The sequence below is a fragment of the Lemur catta genome, chromosome 2 (assembly GCF_020740605.2).
Source record: "Lemur catta isolate mLemCat1 chromosome 2, mLemCat1.pri, whole genome shotgun sequence".
NCBI classification, from domain to species: domain Eukaryota; kingdom Metazoa; phylum Chordata; class Mammalia; order Primates; family Lemuridae; genus Lemur; species Lemur catta.
The window spans coordinates 42,182,678-42,203,529 of record NC_059129.1 but is presented as its reverse complement, the minus strand read 5'-3'; the positions used below and the strand labels follow the sequence as shown (position 1 = coordinate 42,203,529).

The window sequence follows — 20,852 nt, the reverse complement described above, 5'->3', positions numbered from 1 at the left end:
AGGTGAAATCATATTTTAGGCTAGAAGCGCTGGGGTAGTTAGTAGCTTCAGAAGAGCTGGAAAAGCCTGGAAGTGTGGCTGGAGGAACCAAGGACGTACGCAGCAGGGGATGCGCGCGTGGGCAGCAGCGACTAACAGCCCTGATCGCCGCGGGGCGGTCTGGGACCCCGGGAGGGGCCCCGGCTGCACCCAGCGTCCCGCTCCGCACCATCCCAGGGAGCAGGGGGCAGCGCGACGGCGGGAAGCGCGGGCGGGCGGCGCGCGCTGCGGGATGCAGAGCGGGCAGGGCGCGCGGGATCGCGGGACGGGCCGCGCCGCGCCGCGGACCGCCGGGATTGGGGGGGCGGGCCCGACCGAGCCGGCCTCGGCGCGGCACTTGGCACGCACGCGCAGACTGGCCGCGGGGCCCGGAGGCACAGAGGAGGGGGAGCGACAAAGAGGCGGGTGTGGAACGTATTTCCGCTCTGGCGGACAAATAATCCCGGCCAAAGGGGAGGCAAGGCCATCCGGCCCTTTAACCGCGTGGGGGTGCTGGTGAAGAAAGGGGGGTCGGGAAAGGGGGATCCTGCTCCTTTAATTTCCTCCCCTCTTCCTCCTCCCCGAGTCCTCGCAACGCCGCCGCGCGCGCGGGGCCTGGAACACATCGCACGAGCCGCCCCCGCCCCTCCCCCCTTACGCCCACGCGGAGCCGGCCCCGCGCGCGCGCGCGCGCCCCGTGCACCCCCGCGCCTGCGCGCTGCCCAGGCCCTACCCGTGTGTGGGGGGCGCCGCCGGCCCCGGGGGGGTGGGGAAAATAGGGGGGAAAAAAAACAGCGCGCGGAACCGGGCCAGGTGAGAGGCGCGTGCACTCAGGGTCGTGGGGCTGGGGGGGCGTGTCACGGAGCTCTGAGCGTGGGGGGGGCGTGCACGATGCGTGCAGGCGACGGGGGGAGGACGTGAAAGGCGCGTGCAAACGTGTAAAGGGGGAGCGGAGGAATGAGACAGTGGGTAAAGGGGGCGGGGTGAGAAGAGCTTGCAAGCGGAGCCACCCTAGAATCCAGAGACCCAGGCCTTTGCTTTCCCCCACCCCCTTTCTCCGTCCTTTCACCGTGGGCGCGCGGGCTCGCCCCATCCTAGCGGGCTGCCAGGCTGGGGGGTGTGGACGCCGCTGCCCCGCCCCCGGGAACCACGCCTCCCTCTTCTCCGAGGGACAGCGCCTCCCCCGGCTTGGGGAAACTGAGGAAGGGGCCTGAAGCCTGGGAGATCGGATGGTGGGGCTGGGCAAGAATGGGGGCAAGGGTCCTGGAGACTTGGCTTCCTGAAGCCAGAGACCTTTGTCTCTGACCGGTTTCCTTCCCAACCAGGGTTGTCCACCCCAGCCACAATGGCCTCTGGGGTGGAAGTCCTACGTTTCCAGCTGCCGGGCCATGAGGCCGCTACGCTGCGGAACATGAACCAGCTCCGGGCAGAGGAGCGGTTCTGCGACGTTACCATTGTGGCCGACAGCCTCAAGTTCCGAGGCCACAAGGTCATCCTGGCCGCCTGCTCGCCGTTCCTGCGGGACCAGTTCCTGCTGAACCCCAGCTCTGAGCTGCAGGTCTCCCTGATGCACAGTGCACGCATCGTGGCTGACCTGCTCCTCTCTTGCTACACGGGGGCCCTGGAATTCGCTGTCAGGGACATTGTCAACTATCTGACGGCTGCCTCCTACCTGCAGATGGAGCACGTGGTGGAGAAATGCCGGAATGCCCTCAGCCAGTTCATTGAGCCCAAAATAGGCCTCAAAGAGGATGGGGTCAGCGAGGCTAGCCTTGTGAGCAGTGTCAGTGCCACCAAGTCCCTCCTCCCTCCATCCAGGACCCCAAAGCCAGCCCCCAAACCCCCACCTCCACCTCCTCTACCCCCTCCACTCCTGCGGCCAGTGAAGCTGGAGTTCCCACTGGATGAGGACCTGGAGCTGAAGGCGGAGGAGGAGGATGAGGATGAGGACGAGGATGTGTCTGACATCTGCATCGTCAAGGTGGAGTCAGCGCTGGAGGTGGCTCACCGGCTCAAACCCCCTGGAGGCTTGGGAGGGGGTCTGGGTATTGGAGGCTCCGCGGGTGGCCACCTTGGGGAGCTGGCCCAGACCAGTGTGCCCCCCAGCACTGTAGCCCCACCGCAGGGTGTGGTGAAGGCCTGCTACAGCCTGTCGGAGGACGCAGAAGGGGAGGGCCTGCTGCTGATTCCCGGAGGCCGGGCCAGTGTGGGGGCCACCTCTGGCCTGGTGGAAGCGGCAGCAGTGGCCATGGCTGCCCGGGGGGCGGGGGGCAGCCTGGGGGCTGGGGGCAGCCGGGGACCCCTGCCTGGGGGCTTTTCGGGTGGAAACCCCTTGAAGAACATCAAGTGCACCAAGTGCCCGGAAGTGTTCCAGGGCGTGGAAAAGCTGGTCTTCCACATGCGGGCACAGCACTTCATCTTCATGTGCCCTCGCTGCGGCAAGCAGTTCAACCACAGCAGCAACCTCAACCGCCACATGAACGTGCACCGCGGCGTCAAGTCACACTCCTGCGGCATCTGCGGCAAGTGCTTCACGCAAAAGTCCACACTGCACGACCACCTCAACCTGCACTCGGGAGCGCGGCCCTATCGGTGCTCCTACTGCGACGTGCGCTTCGCCCACAAGCCTGCCATTAGGCGGCACCTCAAGGAGCAACACGGAAAGACCACAGCCGAGAACGTGCTGGAGGCCAGTGTGGCCGAGATCAACGTCCTCATCCGCTAGCCGGGCAGGCGTGGAGGCCAGGAGGCTGGGGTCCCTGGGCTGGGTGGGAAGAGGGCTTTTTGGCCCAGGAGAATTGGGGGGTGAGGGGGAATAGGGCAGAAAGGTGGAGTGGGGAGCCTGAGCAGACACACATGTCCTGAGGGAGGGAGGAAGATTCCTTGGAGAGAACACTGCCTCTTCAGAGTGGATGGAGCCAGGGACAGCGTTTCTTGAGAAGACCAAGGGAATACGGGGTCCCAGAGAAAGATTTTCTTCTCTTAGAGGTGCATGTATATGTGGAGGGAGGGGAAAGGGTCCTATAGAGGAGGGAAAACAAAGACTGGGAAATGTTTTATTCCTGTCTAAGGCTGCCCATGGGGAGGTTCTGACATTTCTTGAGGTAAGAATGGTGGGTGGGTGGGTGGGTGGGAATAGGGAGGGTATTTGGCAGGAGGCAGCTTAGGTGCTCCTGCTTAGGATAGATGCTTAGGAGAGGGCATGGTAGGGGGGAAAGATTACTGAGTCCCAGAAAAGGAAAGGGGAGACAGTTCTTGCATGCTGGGGAAATGGGACTGTGGATACAAGGCTCGCCGAAACTTGAGGGAGAACAAAGGTGCCAGGTAAGAGAACGTGGAGGTGAGCATCCTGGGTAGATATTGGGAAGTGGGGGTACAATAGCAAGAACAATGAATAGATGTGGGGTGGTGGGAGGGCACTTAGAAGAAAGAACACAAGAAGGGCTGTTGGCAGGGGAGAGGAGTAGAGACTTATACAGTATTTTTTAAGAAAACAAAACGTATTTTTTAGGATTTTTTCTGGAGTTTGGGGTTTTAGTTTTTCTGCTTTTGTTTTCCACAAAATAAAAAAAAACTTTTTTTTCTTTATACTCTGGCAACTGCGTGTATATGACTGTCCCACTATACTAGACAGCCTCCCTTTGATGCTGTGTACTCAATACCTAGAGGTCACAACTCATGCAGGTCCCATGCCTGACAAAGCCCAGCCGTAAACACGGAAAGAGAATGTGACAAGTGAGCTCCTCTGGCCAGGGACATCCCCCTCCCCCAGTTCTGCAACCTCAACAGCTAGCAAGATACCTGATAGCACAAGTCATGCCGATACATATGAACTGCTCCTCTATTTAAGGGGTTTGGTATCAGTGCTAGGGATGAGCTACAAATGGCCAATGTACCCACGGAAATTGTAAGCTGGAATCCGTGAGCATTTTTTGTCTAGGAGAAATGGTTCATGTCTTCGGAAAGCTAAAGAACGCTACATTTGGGTTAGGGTGTGGGAAAGACTACAATTCCCAGAAAGCTCTGGAATAGTTACCCAAAGAGAACTACAGTTCCCAGAAGGCTTTGAATTGGCCTCAGGTGCCATACCTGCCAGTGTCAAATAGGGTTTGTGAGATCACAACAGATAGTCTCCAAATTCTAACCGTGTGATACTTAAGGGGATGGTACCCTAAATACTGGTATCAAGGTTGTATATCTTGGTGTGTATCATTCATACTTAAAACTGTCGGCTAGGCTATGACCCACAAGTGCCTGTGCTTGTAAAGTGTTTGGCAAAAAGGGTTACTTACTGCAGTGTCACTAGACAGTAATGACACTCGGGCCCCTGGGCTTACCTGGATCCCTAATGCGTGTAGCGGCGTAACACGCCGGGCACAAATAGACATTTAGCCCCAGGTTTTCAATAGAGGACGCTGCTCCAGGGACATGAGGCAGCATGCTACAACCAGCCAGGAAAAAAAGGTGTCCCCTGCGCGTCCCTATCGCTCCCTTTTTGCTCGTTAGAGAGCCGAGGCCAAAACTGAGCCCGAGCCATCCATCTGGTGACCCAGAAACTAGAAAGGCGGAAAAGCAACCAGAGGCGGAATAAGCACAAGCGGGCCGCAGGAAGTACAGCCGCTGCGGAGAGCCAGAGGTTTAGACGCTCTGCTTGTTACCTAAAACCAGGTGGGGATGGAGAAGCCACACCTGGACCCAGGCGTGCCTCGCCCTCCGTTCCCTGCAGAGAAGAGGCCAGGAATGACAGGAATGCTCCCCCGCAGTCCCCAGCTTAGGACAGCCACAGCCATCTCCGAGGATGCTCTCGGGGGAAAATGGCCAGAAAGCGCGTAGCGGCTCCTTTAAGGCTCCTCCTCGCGCGCCCGCCCTCGCTCACGTGACCCGGGGCGGCCGCGCGCCGGCTCGGCCCCCCGCGCAAGCGGCGATGGCGGCGGCGGCGGGAGCTGCAGCGGCGGCGGCCGCCGAGGTGCGGAAGGGGAGGGGGAGAGGCGGGTGCATGCCCGCGCGCGCGCCCGGGGGAAGCGCGCACCCGTGCAATGCTCCGGGGGTGCAACGGGGCCGGGGGGCCCGGGCGGGACTTGCAGCAATCCGGGGGGCCAGCACCGGGGGCGGATGAGGGGACCAGGGGGTGGGAGGTGGGGGGAGTGGGCACGGAGGCGCGCGTGCAGCCGCCGGCTGCCCCTGAGTGGGTGGCGGGCTCTGGGGCCCCAGGATCACGCGCAAGGGGCACGAGGGGCCGTCCACCGGGCTGGGGGGCAGCGGGTGCTGGAGGGGTTGGTGCCCGGGGTCCCCGCGGCCTGGGGGACAAAGGGGGAGCGACGCGTGGAGCCGGGAGGAGGGGGCGGGGCCGGGGCTCAGAGGCCCCGCCCCCTCCCCCTCCTCTCCTCTCGGCCCCTGAGATGCGGGGTCTACCAAGAGGGAGGGGGCTGATGCGAGCCCGGGGGAGGGGTCGTGCGGCCCCTCCAGGCAGCCGAGGCCGCGGAAGGGGGGGCCCCCACAGAGGAAGAGGTAGGCCCCGGAGCCTACTCTCTCTTCCCAGAGCCCAGGCATCCTGGGCCCCCCAACTCTCTACTGGGCTGACCAGCCCTTCTGTTCCTTGTCTCCCCTCCCAGGGGGAGGCCCCCGCTGAGATGGGGGCGCTGCTGCTGGAGGAGACCAGAGGAGCCCCCGAGAGAGGTGAGTGCAGCAGAAACAGGCCCACTTGGACCTTCACCTCCCCTAATGCAGGATCCTCTGAGCCTGTAACCCTGAACTTTTTCTCTTCTACAGTTCATGGCTCTTTGGGGGACAACCCTCGTAGTGAGGAGACCCTGCCCAAGGCCAACCCTGACTCCCTGGAGCCTGCTGGACCCTCATCTCCAGCTTCTGTCACTGTCACCGTTGGCGATGAGGGGGCTGACACCCCTGTAGGGCCTATACCGCTCATTGGAGATGAACCTGAGACTCTCGAGGGAGATGGGGACCTCCATGGAGGCCGGATCCTGCTGGGTGAGAGGCGGGGGAGTCTGGGGATGTGGTGGGGGAGTCTTTTGACTTCACCTTCCTTCTTATCTTGCCTTCTGCCTGCCTGCTTGTCTGTTTTCTAGGCCATGCCACAAAGTCATTCCCTTCTTCCCCCAGCAAGGGGGGTGCCTGTCCTAGCCGGGCCAAGATGTCAATGACAGGGGCCGGAAAATCACCTCCATCAGTCCAGAGTTTGGCTATGAGGCTGCTGAGTATGCCTGGGGCCCAGGGAACTGCATCAGCAGGGCCTGAACCCCCTCCAGCCACCACCAGCCCAGAGGGGCAGCCCAAGGTCCACCGAGCCCGGAAAACCATGTCCAAACCAGGAAATGGACAGGTGAGGATTAGGGAGTGGGGTGGGAGAGATTGAGGTAATCAAACATAAACCCCTGGTGGGCTTTTTTACAATTTAACTTCTGGCCTCTTCTAATCCGTTCACACCTTCACATGTTTAACCAGGGGGATGCTATGTGTCAGGTATCAGGCTGGCCTTAATCTGTGAACCAACAGATAGGGTCCTGTCTTCCTGGAGTTTACGTTCTTGGGGTAGGGGTGGTGAAAGTAGAAGTTACAGATGTTAAAGAGTTAATCATATAGTTAATGTCTTAGTTACTCTTATGATAATGATTAAGTGAAGGAATTTCAAACCACTCTTCCTTTCTACTTCCAAGCAAGCCCTGGGGAAGTTTTTTCATCCTTTCTTTGAAACTGCCTCTGCTCCACCTGTAGAGTTTTTGCTGGCAATCCAAACAGGGAAGGAAATGACAGAGGAGGGGAGTGACAAAGACCCAGAATCCCTGACAAGGTTTTAGGGCTCTTGGTGTTATACCTATTGTGGGCCTAAAGGAAAAAACTGAGGCAAACTTAATATAAGTAGAGGGTTCATCTGGGTCAAGTTTGAGGACTGCAACCCAGGAGCAAGTTAGGTTATATAGCAACTTCCACTCCCTGCTGCAGTTACAGATAGGTTTCTAAAGGAAAAGGAGAGGCGGTTTCTAAGTTGTTTGCCAATAATTTACAATAAAATAACATAAGCTATTGATTGGCTGTACATTGTTCTTTGTATCACAAATTTTGGGAACTTGAAGATAAAGCATGAGGTAGCACAGCTAGCAGGAACAAAAGGCCTTCAAACAGTTGCCTGAGTGGGGTGGGCACGCGCATCTGACATAGCTCAGACTACTCAGCTATGTTTTTTTCTCATGGTAGAGTTTCATTTATAAATTAGGTACAGTAAGAAATTAACCGCAATAACTAATGATAAAATAGCACAAGTATAATGATACACTAGTATCACTGAGAAACTACAGGTAAGGGGGTGCTACTAGTAACATAAAATTTACCATCTAAGCCATTTTTAAATGGATAGTTTAGGGCTGGGCACAGTGGCTCACACCTGTAATCCTAGCACTTTGAGAGGCCGAGGTGGGAGGATCGCTTGAGGCCAGGAGTTTGAGACCAGCCTGAGCAAGAGTAAGACCCCATCTCTACAAAAAATAGGAATATTAGCCAGACGTGGTGACACAGGCCTGTAGTCCCAGCTCCTTGGGAGGCTCAGGCAGGAGGATCGCTTGAGCTCAGGAGTTTGAAGTTGCTGTGAGCTATGATGATGCCACTGCACTCCAGCTTGGGCAACAGAGTGAGACCCTGTTTCCAAAAAAAAAAGTATACTGGATAATGGTATTAAATACTGTCATAATGTTTTATAACCATCAATCTCCAGAGCCTTCTCATCTTGTAAAACTGACGCTCTGTACCTATGAAACAATGACTCTTCATTCCCCTTCCCCCCAACCCCCAGCCCCTGGCGATGACCTTTTCTTTCCATCTCTGAATTTGACTACTTTAAGTACCTCATATAAGTGGAATCATACAGTGTTTGTCTTTGTGTGACTGGCTTATTCCGCATAGCATAATGTCTCCGAGGTTTATCCCTGTAGCATGTCAGAGCTTCCTTTTCATAGCTGAATAATATTCCATTGTATGTATGTACCACATTTTGCTTATTGATTCCTCAGTGGCACTTGGATGGCTCCACGTTTTAGCTATTGTGAATAGCGCTGCTACGACAACGTTGGCATATGAAGGTCCTTCAGCTTTGCTGAGTTTGTTTTCTTATCTGTAAAATGGATGGGAAAACAACCTTCTCTGCATGGTTGCAAAGATGAGTGAGTGTTAGGTGTGGGGCATGCTTGACACACTTCCTGTGGGGAAACAGCAGGTGTTCTTACTGCAGCTGTCTGGTTACTGGAGCTTCAGATGGCATTTTTGAGGGTGTGGCTCACCACCTCACCTCCACTTGGGGCTCCAGGCTAAGCCAGGCATCACTGTAGGTGCTCTCTGACCCTACGTGTGCTCCCTCTTGGTCCCCAGCCCCCAGTCCCCGAGAAGCGGCCCCCTGAAGTGCAGCATTTCCGCATGAGTGATGACGTCCACTCTCTGGGGAAGGTGACCTCAGGTCAGTCCCACCTCTCATGCCCTGTGGCTTGTTGTGGCCTATCCTGAGGGCTTAGAGTACAGGCCTCATTCCTTTCTCTCCTTGCAGACATGGCCAAAAGGAGGAAGCTGAACTCGGGAGCTGGACTGGTGAGCGTGCGGGGCAGGGCCTCTCCCCTGGGGGCTGCTCCTAGGGAGCCCAGGCCCTGGGCCCGCATCCTGCACTCCAGAGGAATGGGTGGAGAGTGCCGGCGGCCTCAATTTTTCCTATCTTTTTTTAGTCGGAGGAGTTGGGTACTGCCCGGGGTTCAGGAGAAGTGACCATGCAGAAGGGGGACCCCGGGCCTCTAGAGGAGTGGGAGACAGTGGTAGGTGACGACTTCAGCCTCTACTACGATTCCTACTCTGTGGATGAGCGCGTGGACTCTGACAGCAAGGTGAGGGCCGGCCCGCCCTCCTGTCAGCCCTCCCCCAGGCCCGGGGCTCTCCAGCCTTTCCTATTCCCTGCCGTTTTCTCTTTCTTTCCTATCTTCTGAACACCCACTAATTCACTGTCCTGTGCTGTCTGGGACTTGTTGCCAGTGTGCACTCCTGCCCATTCCATCCCTTGTCCCTTTCCACAGAGGTGGCCATGGCCCAGCACTTTGGATTTATTGCCCCTTTTTTTTAAAACATACATTATGCCATATATATAAAATTCAAAAGCATCTCATTTTGTTGTTGATTTGTTGTTTGCTTGCTTACTCCCTTGCCCTTTGTTTGGTTTTATCTCATATATTTGTCTGCAGTGTAATGTTTAGTCTTGCTGGTTTTGCTTTTTTGTTGTTGTTGTTGAGACAGAGTCTCACTCTGTTGCCCGGGCTAGAGTGCCATGGTGTCAGCCTAGCTCACAGCAACCTCAAACTCCTGGGCTCAAGCGATCCTCCTGCCTCAGCCTCCCGAGTAGCTGGGACTACAGGCATGCGCCACCATGCCCGGCTAATTTTTTCTATATATATTTTTTGTTGTCCATATAATTTCTTTCTATTTTTAGTAGAGATGGGGTCTCACTCTTGCTCAGGCTGGTCTTAAACTCCTGAGCTCAAACGATCCACCTGCCTTGTCATCTCAGAGTGCTAGTATTATAGGCATGAGCCACTGCGCCCGGCCTGGTTTTGCTTGTTATTTAACGCTTTATCAGGGAAACTTTCAGTTGTCCATGCAAGAGTAGAACAGCGAGCTCCCGTGTACCCATCACCCAGCTCCAACGGGTGTTAATCCACATCTGGTCTTGACCCATCTGTATGCCTACACACACCCTTGCTGGATTGTTCTAAAGCAAATCCCAGACATACGTATCATTTTACCTAGAAATGTTTCCATACATACCTCTTTGTAACGTCACTGCGTTACTATTTTCACACCTAAAAAGTACTTCCTAATACCATGTAATAACCTGTCAGTCTTCACACTTCCTCAGTTGTTCATGAATGGGTTTTTATCACATCCAAATGAGGTCCACACATTGATTTGATTGACACGTGTCTTAGGTCTCTTTTGGTATTTGGGTTTCCCTATCTTCTAAAACTATTTTTTCCTCCCCATTTATTTGTTGAAGAAACCAGGTCAGTTGCCCTACAGAATTTCTCATATTCAGAAGTTGGCTGATTGGGTGGGGAGTGACACATTCCTCTCTGCCCAGTATTTCCTGTGAACTGATAGATCTGGAAGCATGATCGGCTTCAGGTTCCAAGAAGGCTTGGCAGTGGGTATGTGTGCTTCGGATTGCATCACGTTAGGACGCAAAGAGCATCTGGTTATTCTTATTAGTGACATTAAAATTAATCAGTGGGTTTAGGTGATGTCAGCCTGATGCCTTCGTTATAAAGTTCCTCATTAGCTTTTCATCTAGTGTTTTAGCAGCCATTGGTAGTCTTGCCTGTCTGTGAACCTCGTAAAATGGGCATTGAACTATATGTTTATCTTCCGCAACTTTTTTAATTTAATATTGTGTTGCCAAGACCCATATTCACTGTTGTAGCTTCAGCACCTTTTCACTGCTGTCTAATGTTCCGCGCACCCTCTCTTTACCTTTGCTGCCCACACTTACCTTCTACAGGGAGCCACGCCTGGGTGGCTGTGGTGGTGGCTGTGGTGGCTGTGGTGGTTTTTTCCTTTATTTAAGTCATTGAGTCCTGGGGGTTGGATATGTCCTGCTCTGCCTCTCTTAGTCTGAAGTTGAAGCTCTGGCTGAACAACTGAGTGAAGAGGAGGAAGAAGAGGAAGAAGAAGAAGAGGAGGAGGAAGAGGAAGAAGAGGAGGAAGAAGAGGAAGATGAGGAGTCGGGGAATCAGTCAGATCGGGTAAGAGTGGGTGGCATCTCCAGAGGAGTGAGGCCTGTGGGGCTGGAGGTCTGAGTCCTGGAGGGATGGCTGGGGGCGAGGCGAGGTCCCTAACTCTCTTCCTCCTCCTCAGAGTGGTTCCAGTGGCCGGCGCAAGGCCAAGAAGAAATGGCGAAAGGACAGCCCGTGGGTGAAGCCTTCTCGGAAACGGCGGAAGCGGGAGCCTCCACGGGCCAAGGAGCCTCGAGGTGAGGAGGCTCCTCTGTTTTTGCGTCCCTTTATCGAGTCCCCTCCTAGCCCAGAGAGCTCGCACGTACACACACGCTCACGCATGTCCACCCGCATGTACCCACTCGTCCAGGCACCTGTGAGCTCGCACTCTCACCCTCTCTGTCTCTGTGTCAGGAGTGAATGGTGTGGGCTCCTCAGGCCCCAGTGAGTACATGGAGGTCCCTCTGGGGTCCCTGGAGCTGCCCAGTGAGGGGACCCTGTCCCCCAACCACGCTGGTAATTGCCAACTGCTGGGACAGGGAGCCACTAGGGGGCGCCCTCAGGGCAGGAGGGAAAGGGGAGGAGGGGAACCCTGCCAGAGCCAGGGTGTCTGTGCCAGACTTTGGGGGTTCTGGAGCATGGCGGGAGAGGTGGGGCGGGAGTGAGAGGACCTGCCAGGGATCCAGTAGGTGAGGGGCAGAGCCCTCTTCAGCTTTCCTTTTCCTCCGTCCAAGGGGTGTCCAATGACACGTCTTCGCTGGAGACAGAGCGCGGGTTTGAGGAGTTGCCCCTCTGCAGCTGCCGCATGGAGGCACCCAAGATCGACCGCATCAGCGAGAGAGCGGGGCACAAGTGCATGGCCACCGAGAGCGTGGACGGAGAGGTGGGCCATGGGCTGGTGGGAGATGTGCAGGGGGTCCAGCCCTGGGCCCCAGCCTCACCCTCTCTTCCTGCCCATCCTCACTGCCTGCAGCTGTTGGGCTGCAACGCCGCGATCCTTAAGCGGGAGACCATGAGGCCATCCAGCCGTGTGGCCCTGATGGTGCTCTGTGAGACCCACCGCGCCCGCATGGTCAAGCACCACTGCTGCCCAGGCTGCGGCTACTTCTGCACAGCGGTAAGTCACCAGTGGGGCAGAGGAGTGGCGTTCCCCATAGGGCAGGAGGCCCTACGAGCCTGACCGTGTCCTTTCCCTGCCCCTAGGGCACCTTCCTAGAATGCCACCCTGATTTCCGTGTGGCCCACCGCTTCCATAAGGCCTGTGTGTCCCAGCTGAATGGCATGGTCTTTTGTCCCCACTGTGGGGAAGATGCTTCCGAGGCCCAGGAGGTGACCATCCCCCGGGGTGATGGGGTAACCCCACCAGCTGGCACTGCAGCCCCTGCGCCCCTACCCCTGGCCCAGGATGCCCCTGGGAGAGCAGACACTTCCCAGCCCAGGTACAGGCCCCCCTTGTCTTCTGTCTGTTTCCTGCCCCATTCCTGTCTCCCCCAGACATCAGCACCTTCTCCCACAGCGCCCGGATGCGAGGGCACGGGGAGCCCCGGCGCCCACCCTGTGACCCCCTGACTGACACCATCGACAGCTCGGGGCCATCCCTGACCCTGCCTAATGGGGGCTGCCTCTCAGCCGTGGGGCTGCCGCTAGGGCCGGGCCGGGAGGCCCTGGAAAAGGCCCTGGTCATCCAGGAGTCAGAGAGGTGAGCGAGGGGCTGCTCTCAGGCACGGCGGAGCGGGGCTGAGGCTGAGGCCGGAATCTGAGTGCCACCTCCTCCCTCTCTCCCGTGGCAGGCGGAAGAAGCTCCGTTTCCACCCCCGGCAGCTGTACCTGTCGGTGAAGCAGGGGGAGCTGCAGAAGGTGATCCTGATGCTGTGTGAGTACCGCTCCTTCCTCCAGCACACCTTGGCTGAGCACCGACTGTATGCCAGGCACTGGGCTCAGGGCCAGGAGTATAGTCCTTGCCCCGAAGGACTTAGTGTGGCAGGAGAAAGGCACACATAGCCCGTGACCGTGGGGACCGTGGTGACTCGTAGGTGCTGGGTACTGTTCTGAGTGCTCACACACGTTAACCCGCTGAGGCCTTCCCCGCACAAAGGCACAAGGAGGTTGAGTGGCAGTGCGTGATGGAACTGTGGGCAGGGCCGGGTTTGAGCCCAGGCAGAGCTGGTGCTCTGGCCCCCGCCCTCCGATCAGTGCCGTGGTGGAGGCAAGCGCAGAGGATGCCCAAGAGGGGCTCCTGACCTGGCTGGGGCCCTGAGAAGCCTTGCTGGAGGAAGTGCCACCCGCCCCCTAGCTTGCTTACCGCTTATCCCTCCCTCTCCCGGTGTGGCGGGCTCTCCCCGCAGTGGACAACCTGGACCCCAACTTCCAGAGCGACCAGCAGAGCAAGCGCACGCCCCTGCACGCGGCCGCCCAGAAGGGCTCGGTGGAGATCTGCCACGTGCTGCTGCAGGTCAGCACAGGCCGGCCCTCTGCCTTGGACCCCTCCCCTGCCCAGCACCTCCCTGGTGCCAGCCCTCCTGCCCTCCTCACAGGCTGGAGCCAACATCAATGCAGTGGACAAGCAGCAACGGACGCCACTGATGGAGGCTGTGGTGAACAACCACCTGGAGGTGGCCCGCTACATGGTGCAGCGTGGCGGCTGCGTCTACAGCAAGGTGCGTCAGCCGGGCAGGCAGCAGGGAGTGGCCCCGGGAGTCAGGGACCAGCTTTGGGGTGCCGGCCAGAGGGCTTATCTGCCTGTGTCTCCTCAGGAGGAGGACGGCTCCACCTGTCTCCACCATGCGGCCAAAATCGGGAACTTAGAGATGGTCAACCTGCTGCTCGGCACAGGACAGGTGGACGTCAACGCCCAGGTCAGCGCCCAGGCAGCTCCCCTGGGTCCCTGGCACCTGGGTTGCACGGCCCGGCCCCAGGCCTGGGGTCCCCTTTCTCCTTATCTGATCCCTGACCCTTTCTGTCTGTGTCACACCCCTCTTGTCTGTCCCCGCCTTCCTTCTTCATCTGTATTTCTCCTCACTGTTTTCTTATTCTCGCTTCTTTCTGTTTATCAGTTTGCAGAATAATCGGTTTCTCCCTCAATCTCTGAAAGTGTCCACAGAGGTTTTTTCATTAACTCTTGGGTTTTCATAGGTTGTACGTGTTTTATTCTGTTGACATTCTTTTTGGTCTTTGAATTGTTCCGTCTTTGTCCGAGAGAAGCCCCTTGTAGTAGGGCCCTGTGGCCTTTGAGAGTCTCTTGGTCTTTCAGCACATTTCCTGCCCCACACTCAGAATCTACCATTTCTCTAGGAAACTCTTGTTCCTTTACATGGGAAACAGTTTTTACAGTGTGTGATCTGAGTACCCTGCACTGTTTATTGCTACTGGGTTGTCACTGCATCTAGGACTTTTGAATAGGCAGATTTAGTAAATGTGGTTTTGTGTTTTGTATTTTTAAGAGACAGAGGTCTTGCTGTGTTGCCCAGGCTGGAGTGCAGTGGCAATTCACAGGCATGATCAGAGCGTACTGCAGCCTTGAAATCCTGGGCCCAGGCCATCCTCCTGCCTCAACCTCCCAAGTAGTTGGGACTATAAGTGTACACCACAGCACCCAGCCCTCTCTGGATTTTTTTTTTTTTTTTGGAGACAATCTCTCTCTATTATCTTGAGTAGCGTGCTGTGGTGTCATCACAGCTTCTGCAACCTCAAACTCCTGGGCCCAAGCGATCCTCCTGCCTCAGCCTCCCGAGTAGCTGGGACTACAGGCATGTGCCACCATGCCCGGCTACTTTTTTCTATTTTTGGTAGAGACCGGGTCTCACTCTTGGACAGGCTGGTCTCGAACTCCTGACCTCAAGTGATCCTCCAGCCTCAGCCTCCCAGAGTGCTAGGGTTACAGGCGTGAGCCACCACAGCCAGCCTGTGGTTTTTATTTATTTCTTCATTTTCTGTGTTTTACTTTTTGTTTTGTTTTGTTTTTTACAACAAGGCCTCACTCTGTTGCCCAGGCTAGGGTGCTGGGACTCAACAGGTACGTGCCACCACACCCTGCTAAATTTTTTTTTTTTAGACACAGAGCCTCACTATGTTGCTCAGGCTGGTCTTGAACTCCTGGCCTCACTCAATCCTCCCGCCTCAGTCTCCCAAAATACTAAGATTACAGGTGTGAGCCACTGCGCCCAGCTGCTTAGTATTTTTTTTTCTTTTTCCTCAGACATAAGGAAACACCTGGCTGCATTTTTTAGATTACCTCCCCATTCTCATTCTCTCCACAGCCTGGAGCCAGTAGGCACTGTTTAGTCCTGTTTTATAGATGAGGAAAATGAGACCCAGAGACATTAGGTGGCTTGCCCAGGGTCCCACAGCTTGTGGGTGGTGGAACCAGGAGTCACACTCCACGTCTGGCTCCAGACATGTGCCCTTGACCGTGTGCTGCTTCGGTGAGCAGGGCCAGCTGCCCTCCCTCCGTCACTCCCTTCCTACCCACAGGACAGCGGGGGGTGGACGCCCATCATCTGGGCCGCAGAACACAAGCACATTGAGGTGATCCGCATGCTGCTAACACGGGGTGCCGACGTCACCCTCACTGACAACGTGAGTGGGAATTTGGATGGGTTGGGAGGAGGTGGGGACAGCCCCAGGCCCCCGAGCAAGGGGGAGGCTGGATTCAAGGGCTTAGCAGCCTGCTCCCCATCCCTCCCCACCTCCACAGGAGGAAAACATCTGCCTGCACTGGGCCTCCTTCACTGGCAGCGCTGCCATCGCTGAAGTCCTCCTGAATGCCCGCTGTGACCTCCATGCCGTCAACTACCATGGAGACACGCCCCTGCACATCGCCGCCCGGGAGAGCTACCACGACTGCGTGCTGTGAGCCCACACCCCACCCCCACAGCCCTTTCCCCACCGCTCACAGCCCCAGACCCCACACGTGGTTGTCCTGTCCCCTGCCCAGGTTGTTCCTGTCGCGTGGCGCTAACCCTGAGCTGCGGAACAAGGAGGGAGACACAGCGTGGGACCTGACTCCCGAGCGCTCCGACGTGTGGTTTGCGCTCCAGCTCAACCGCAAGCTGCGGCTCGGGGTGGGAAATCGAGCTATCCGTACTGAGAAGATCATCTGCCGGTGAGATCTGCACCCACCTCCACCCCTGCCGCCCCACAAACCCAGAACTGCCACCTGCCCCTCCCTAGGCCCCGTGCATCCCCATAGTATCCCCCACTGAATCCCCAGAGCCACCCAGCCCCTCTCCCCACGAGGATTGCCAGATACAGCAAATAAAAATAGAAGACAGATACCCAGTTAACTGGCATTTCAGATGAATAATGCGTACTGTTTTCGTGTAAGAATGTCTAGTGCCGCTGGGCGTGGTGGCTCACACCTATAATCCTAGCACTCTGGGAGGCTGAGGCAGGAGGATCGCTTGAGGCCAGGAGTTCAGACCAACCTGAGCAAGAACAAGACCCTGTCTCTACAAAAAATAGAAAAATTAGCCAAGTGTAGTGGCACGTGCATGTGGTCCCAGCTACTCAGGAGGCTGAGGCAGGAGGATCGCTCGAGCCCAGGAGTTTGAGGTTGCTGTGAGCTAGGCTGACGCCACAGCACTCTAGCCCAGGCAACAGAGTGAGACTCTGTCTCAAAAAAAGAAAAAAGAAGGGGGATATGTGTATACTAAAAAGTTATTTCTTGTTTATTAAAATTCAAATATAACTGGCTGTCCTGCATTTTATCTGGCAACCTGACTCCCCTGAGTCCTGTCCCTTCCCTGTGCCCAGGCACCTCCCCAGCTCTCTCCTTGTATCTAGGGGAGCCCCTCACCCCCTGCTCTAGCCCCCCAACTGCGACTCCCCCTCTTCTTTAGAGATGTGGCTCGGGGCTATGAGAATGTGCCCATTCCCTGCGTCAACGGTGTGGACGGGGAGCCCTGCCCCGAGGATTACAAGTATATCTCTGAGAACTGCGAGACGTCCACCATGAACATCGACCGCAACATCACCCACCTGCAGGTGAGGGGGGCCTTGGGCCTTCCCAAAAGAGCTGCCAAGTACAGTTGGGAAAGTCGTGGTCCAGCAGGGGCATCTGGCCAAGGGGACAGGCGCTGAGAGGGAGTCCTGGCAAGGGGTTGCATCCACCCAGGGGAAAGAGTCCTTTTTCTGGGTCACGTGAAGGTATCATATGAGCTCGTGGTAGCCCTGGGGACACCCCCATCAGCAACATAAATTGATTTCCTCTCACTTTGGGACCATCACCACCCATTGTTCTGAAATATGGACCCAAGGAAGGACAGTGGTTGGGGGTTCGGGGAGCCCGAGAGTTGAGGAGCCAAGACCAATTCTGGGGGTTGAGCTGACGCTCTGCCTCCCTGCCCCAGCACTGCACTTGTGTGGACGACTGCTCCAGCTCCAACTGCCTGTGCGGCCAGCTCAGCATCCGGTGCTGGTATGACAAGGTACGTGCCCCTTGCCTGGCCAGTGATGCTTGGCCACTCCTTCAGAGCAGCGGGCCCCACGCCAACTCCCTGGGACCTTGTCTTACCTCCTGCCCTGTGTGGGAAGTGACAGAGAAGACAGGGAAGACTTAGGGATTTCTGGGATGCTGCCAGGACAGCGATGAGCCTATGCCCAGGTCTATGCAAATCAAGGGTGATGGGCGTGTGTTTCCTGTTCCCTGATCTCAGAGCTTATGTGCCCCACCCCCACCCCATCCTCCTTGTCTCTGTGTTGGAGTCAACAGTGGATTTTTCTGTAGAGTCTTGGGGTTCCTGGGCAGCTAAGATATCCCCCGCCAGAGAAATCACTGTCCCCCTCTCCCTCCACACCCCAGGATGGGCGGCTGCTGCAGGAATTTAACAAGATTGAGCCCCCCCTGATTTTCGAGTGTAACCAGGCTTGCTCCTGCTGGAGAAACTGCAAGAACCGTGTGGTGCAGAGCGGCATCAAGTGAGGCCCTGTCCCTGCAGGCCCCCCACCCTGCCCTTTCCCTGGGGCTTTTCCAGGGCCTGCATCCAACAGCATCCTCTCTCCCTCCCCCAGGGTTCGGCTGCAGCTCTACAGAACAGCCAAGATGGGCTGGGGGGTCCGCGCCCTGCAGACCATCCCCCAGGGGACCTTCATCTGCGAGTGAGTTGCGGGGGAGGGGGGTGATGCCTTGACCCCTGGGAGGAGGGGCGCACAGCTACCACTGACCCCCAGGCCTCCTGAGTCATGTCTCTCCTACCCACTGTCCTGCCAGCCTCCTCTGACCCGCACCCGTACAGGCGAGGACCCCGCCTGCCTCCACCGCCCAGACCACAGAGCCCGTCTCCCCTCCCCCATCTCCGCGTGTTCCCGAGCCGTGCACCCTCCCCACCCTTACTTTCCGGGGAAGCACCAGTCTTGGTGACAGGCCTGGGTTTGAGCCTTGCTCCGCTGCTGGGTGTCCTGGCCAAGTTACTTGACCTCTTTGAGCCTTATTTTTCTTCTCTGTGAAATGAAGGCGACAACAGTTACCTTTCTGTCCACCTCCAAGGCCTGTCCCTCTCCCCTAGTCCTTTCTCTGCCCAGCATCTGTAATCTCCCCCTTTCTCCTGGCTGCTACCCCATGGCCCTCAAACTCACCCAGCTCTCCTTTCGCCTTTAAAAAACAGACCAGCCCGTTAGCCCCATTTTCCTGTCCAAGGGGCCCTCTAGTTTCTCTTCTCTCCACCATGTCACCTCTCAACTTGTTGGACAAGTGGCCCCTTCCTGCTGCTCCTCAGCTTCCCCCCCCCCCCCCCCCCCCCGTCTACTCACTGCCTGTCCCTGCCAAAATCAGCCTCTGCCCCCAGTCTGCTGACGCTGCCTGTCCTCGGTCATGCCTGCCCCAGCGCCTGCTCCTTGTGTCTTGGTCTTCATTCTCCTGGCTTCTGCTCACCCCCTTAGACAACTGGCTCCTCTTCCCCCACTGCTGTCCAGATGGGGGTGTCCCCAGTCCCGACTCATGCCCTGAGCTTCTCGTCGCTCCTGTGGCTCTGGCTCTTCCTGCAGTCCTGGCCCCTCCTGTCCTTCAGCCCTGCGGCATCCTCCCCACCGGTTGGCTCCTAGTACACAAACCTCCCTGTGTGTAAACCCAAACAAATGTCCCCACCCAAGCCAACTGCCCCTAGACGTCAGTCCCCTTAACCACACAGGCTTGGCGTCGAGGCTGGAATGCTGCCCTTTAACTTGCCCACCACCACTTTCCCCGGTCTTCCCTCGCCCACACCTGCCAGCCCTGCCTGTTGCTCCAGCTGGCAGGGGGACCCCAGCTGGCAGGATTGGGCCATGTTGTCCCTCACGTGCCTGTGTCTCCATGCGCCCCCTCCTGATCTTCTCCTCTGGGCCCACTATGCCCTGGGGTCTGGGAGGTTCATAGACAGCGACAGAGCGGTTGACCAGTAGCAGAAGAGGGTTCCAGGGTCTTGTGAGGAGACCTTGCTCACCTGCAGAGCATTACTTCCTGTCTCACAGGTATGTCGGGGAGCTGATCTCCGATGCCGAGGCTGATGTGAGAGAGGATGATTCTTACCTCTTTGACCTAGACAACAAGGTGGGCAGGGATCCCCCTTCCCCCTGCTCCCAGTGGCTGGGTTTCTGGAGCCCCCTGGGAAGTCAGCAGATGGAAACCTGGGAGGAAGGACTGGCCAGAGTGGGGAGGTTGGCCAGCCGGGCAGGGCAGGGTGGACGTGAAGAGTGATGCCCCGCCCTCAGGATGGAGAGGTGTACTGCATTGATGCCCGTTACTACGGCAACATCAGCCGCTTCATCAACCACCTGTGTGACCCCAACATCATTCCTGTCCGGGTCTTCATGCTGCACCAAGACCTGCGATTTCCACGCATCGCCTTCTTCAGTTCCCGAGACATCCGGACTGGGGAGGAGCTAGGGTGAGACTCTAGGGGCTCTGCCAGGGGTGGGAGACACAGCGAGCGTGGGACCTGAGGGCTGGAGAGTGCCTGGTTTCCAAGCATGGATCAGAGCGAGCTTCTCAGTGTTCAGTGTACGTAAAAGTCCCCTGGGTGGCGTGTTGCAATGAAGAGTCCTGAGCCACTCTGTGAGATTCTGATTCAATAGGTTTGGATGGGGCCAAGCGTCTGAGAAGTTACCAGGCGATGCTGATGCTGCAAGTTCATGGAACATGTTGATATGAGGGCTTAGAACCCATCTGGAGAAGATGGGGATGGGTGCCTGCATCCTTCCTAGGGAGTGGGATCCACAGGGTCTCTAGGTGGGCTTCGGGCGACTGAGTACAGGTCCCACAAGCTCCTGTGCTCCTGGCAGGTTTGACTATGGCGACCGCTTCTGGGACATCAAAAGCAAGTACTTCACCTGCCAGTGTGGCTCTGAGAAGTGCAAGCATTCAGCTGAAGCCATTGCCCTGGAACAGAGCCGCCTGGCCCGCCTGGACCCCCACCCCGAGCTGTTGCCCGAGCTCGGCTCGCTACCCCCAGTCAACACCTGAGAACGGACCACAGGCTTCCTGTCCCAGCCTGGATGGCCACCAGCTCAGCAGCCTCCTCTGCCACGTGCTGCCCACAGCCCACGCCTGGGGGTGCTGCCGTCTTCTCTCCCCACCACCCCTTCACACATTCCTCAACCAGAGACCCCAGCCGGGCCCTGGAGGTCTGACAGCCCCTCTCTCCCAGAGCTGGCTCCTCCCTGGGAGGGCGACTTCAGGGCTGGCCACCACCTGCCCCCCACCCTCAGCCGAAGTTTGATGAATTGAAATCAGGCCTCTGTATCAACGGGTTTCTTTGGTTCTCAATAAATGTTGGGTTTGGTAATAAACTGGGTGACTGTGATGTGGGGTGGGGAGGAAGCGACAGCCAGAGGGAACGTGGGTCCAAGGGCCAGAGCGGGGGCAGGTGTGGCTGCTGTGGACAGCGGCCTGGTGGGAGGAGGGCTGTGAGCGACCATGTGCGGCAGGGGCTGGTCAAGGGCTTAAATAAAGGCAAATTTCGATACTTAATCTTTGCGGGTGGGGAGTGTGCCACAGTTGAAGTAGTTTGTGAGATTAGGGAGCATTTTCTTATCAGAGGGTGGCGGGTCCTTCACACTGTGGTCTGCAGCCCCTGAGCCCTTGTCCCAGGCTGAAGCGTCCTGGCTGGCTGT

General features: G+C 57.1%; 2 protein-coding genes across 5 annotated transcripts; both read left to right on the top strand.

Moving 5' to 3' along the window:
- Positions 1–435: 435 nt before the first annotated feature.
- ZBTB12 (zinc finger and BTB domain containing 12) lies at positions 436–3,056 on the top strand. The gene is made up of 2 exons (XM_045541739.1): positions 436–831; positions 1,344–3,056. The coding sequence occupies exon 2, from the start codon at positions 1,364–1,366 to the stop codon at positions 2,741–2,743; it is 1,380 nt and encodes a 459-aa protein (XP_045397695.1). The 5' UTR covers positions 436–831; positions 1,344–1,363; the 3' UTR covers positions 2,744–3,056.
- A 1,862-nt stretch (positions 3,057–4,918) lies between these two features.
- EHMT2 (euchromatic histone lysine methyltransferase 2) lies at positions 4,919–20,528 on the top strand. Of its 4 annotated transcripts, XM_045541732.1 has the most exons (28): positions 4,919–4,984; positions 5,631–5,694; positions 5,788–6,006; positions 6,105–6,358; positions 8,395–8,479; positions 8,567–8,607; positions 8,739–8,894; positions 10,668–10,799; positions 10,912–11,026; positions 11,184–11,285; positions 11,504–11,652; positions 11,743–11,886; positions 11,973–12,208; positions 12,286–12,468; positions 12,560–12,642; positions 13,115–13,221; positions 13,304–13,426; positions 13,523–13,624; positions 15,240–15,344; positions 15,463–15,617; positions 15,703–15,870; positions 16,607–16,751; positions 17,117–17,194; positions 17,569–17,684; positions 17,778–17,864; positions 19,212–19,290; positions 19,452–19,627; positions 20,022–20,528. In XM_045541732.1, exons 1-28 carry the CDS (start codon positions 4,943–4,945, stop codon positions 20,200–20,202), a joined length of 3,627 nt encoding a protein of 1,208 aa, XP_045397688.1. In that variant the 5' UTR covers positions 4,919–4,942; the 3' UTR covers positions 20,203–20,528. The 4 variants fall into 4 exon arrangements, with proteins under 4 accessions (XP_045397688.1, XP_045397689.1, XP_045397686.1 ...); XM_045541733.1 differs by lacking the exon at positions 11,184–11,285; XM_045541730.1 differs by having other exon boundaries at positions 4,922–5,694.
- Positions 20,529–20,852: the final 324 nt, after the last annotated feature.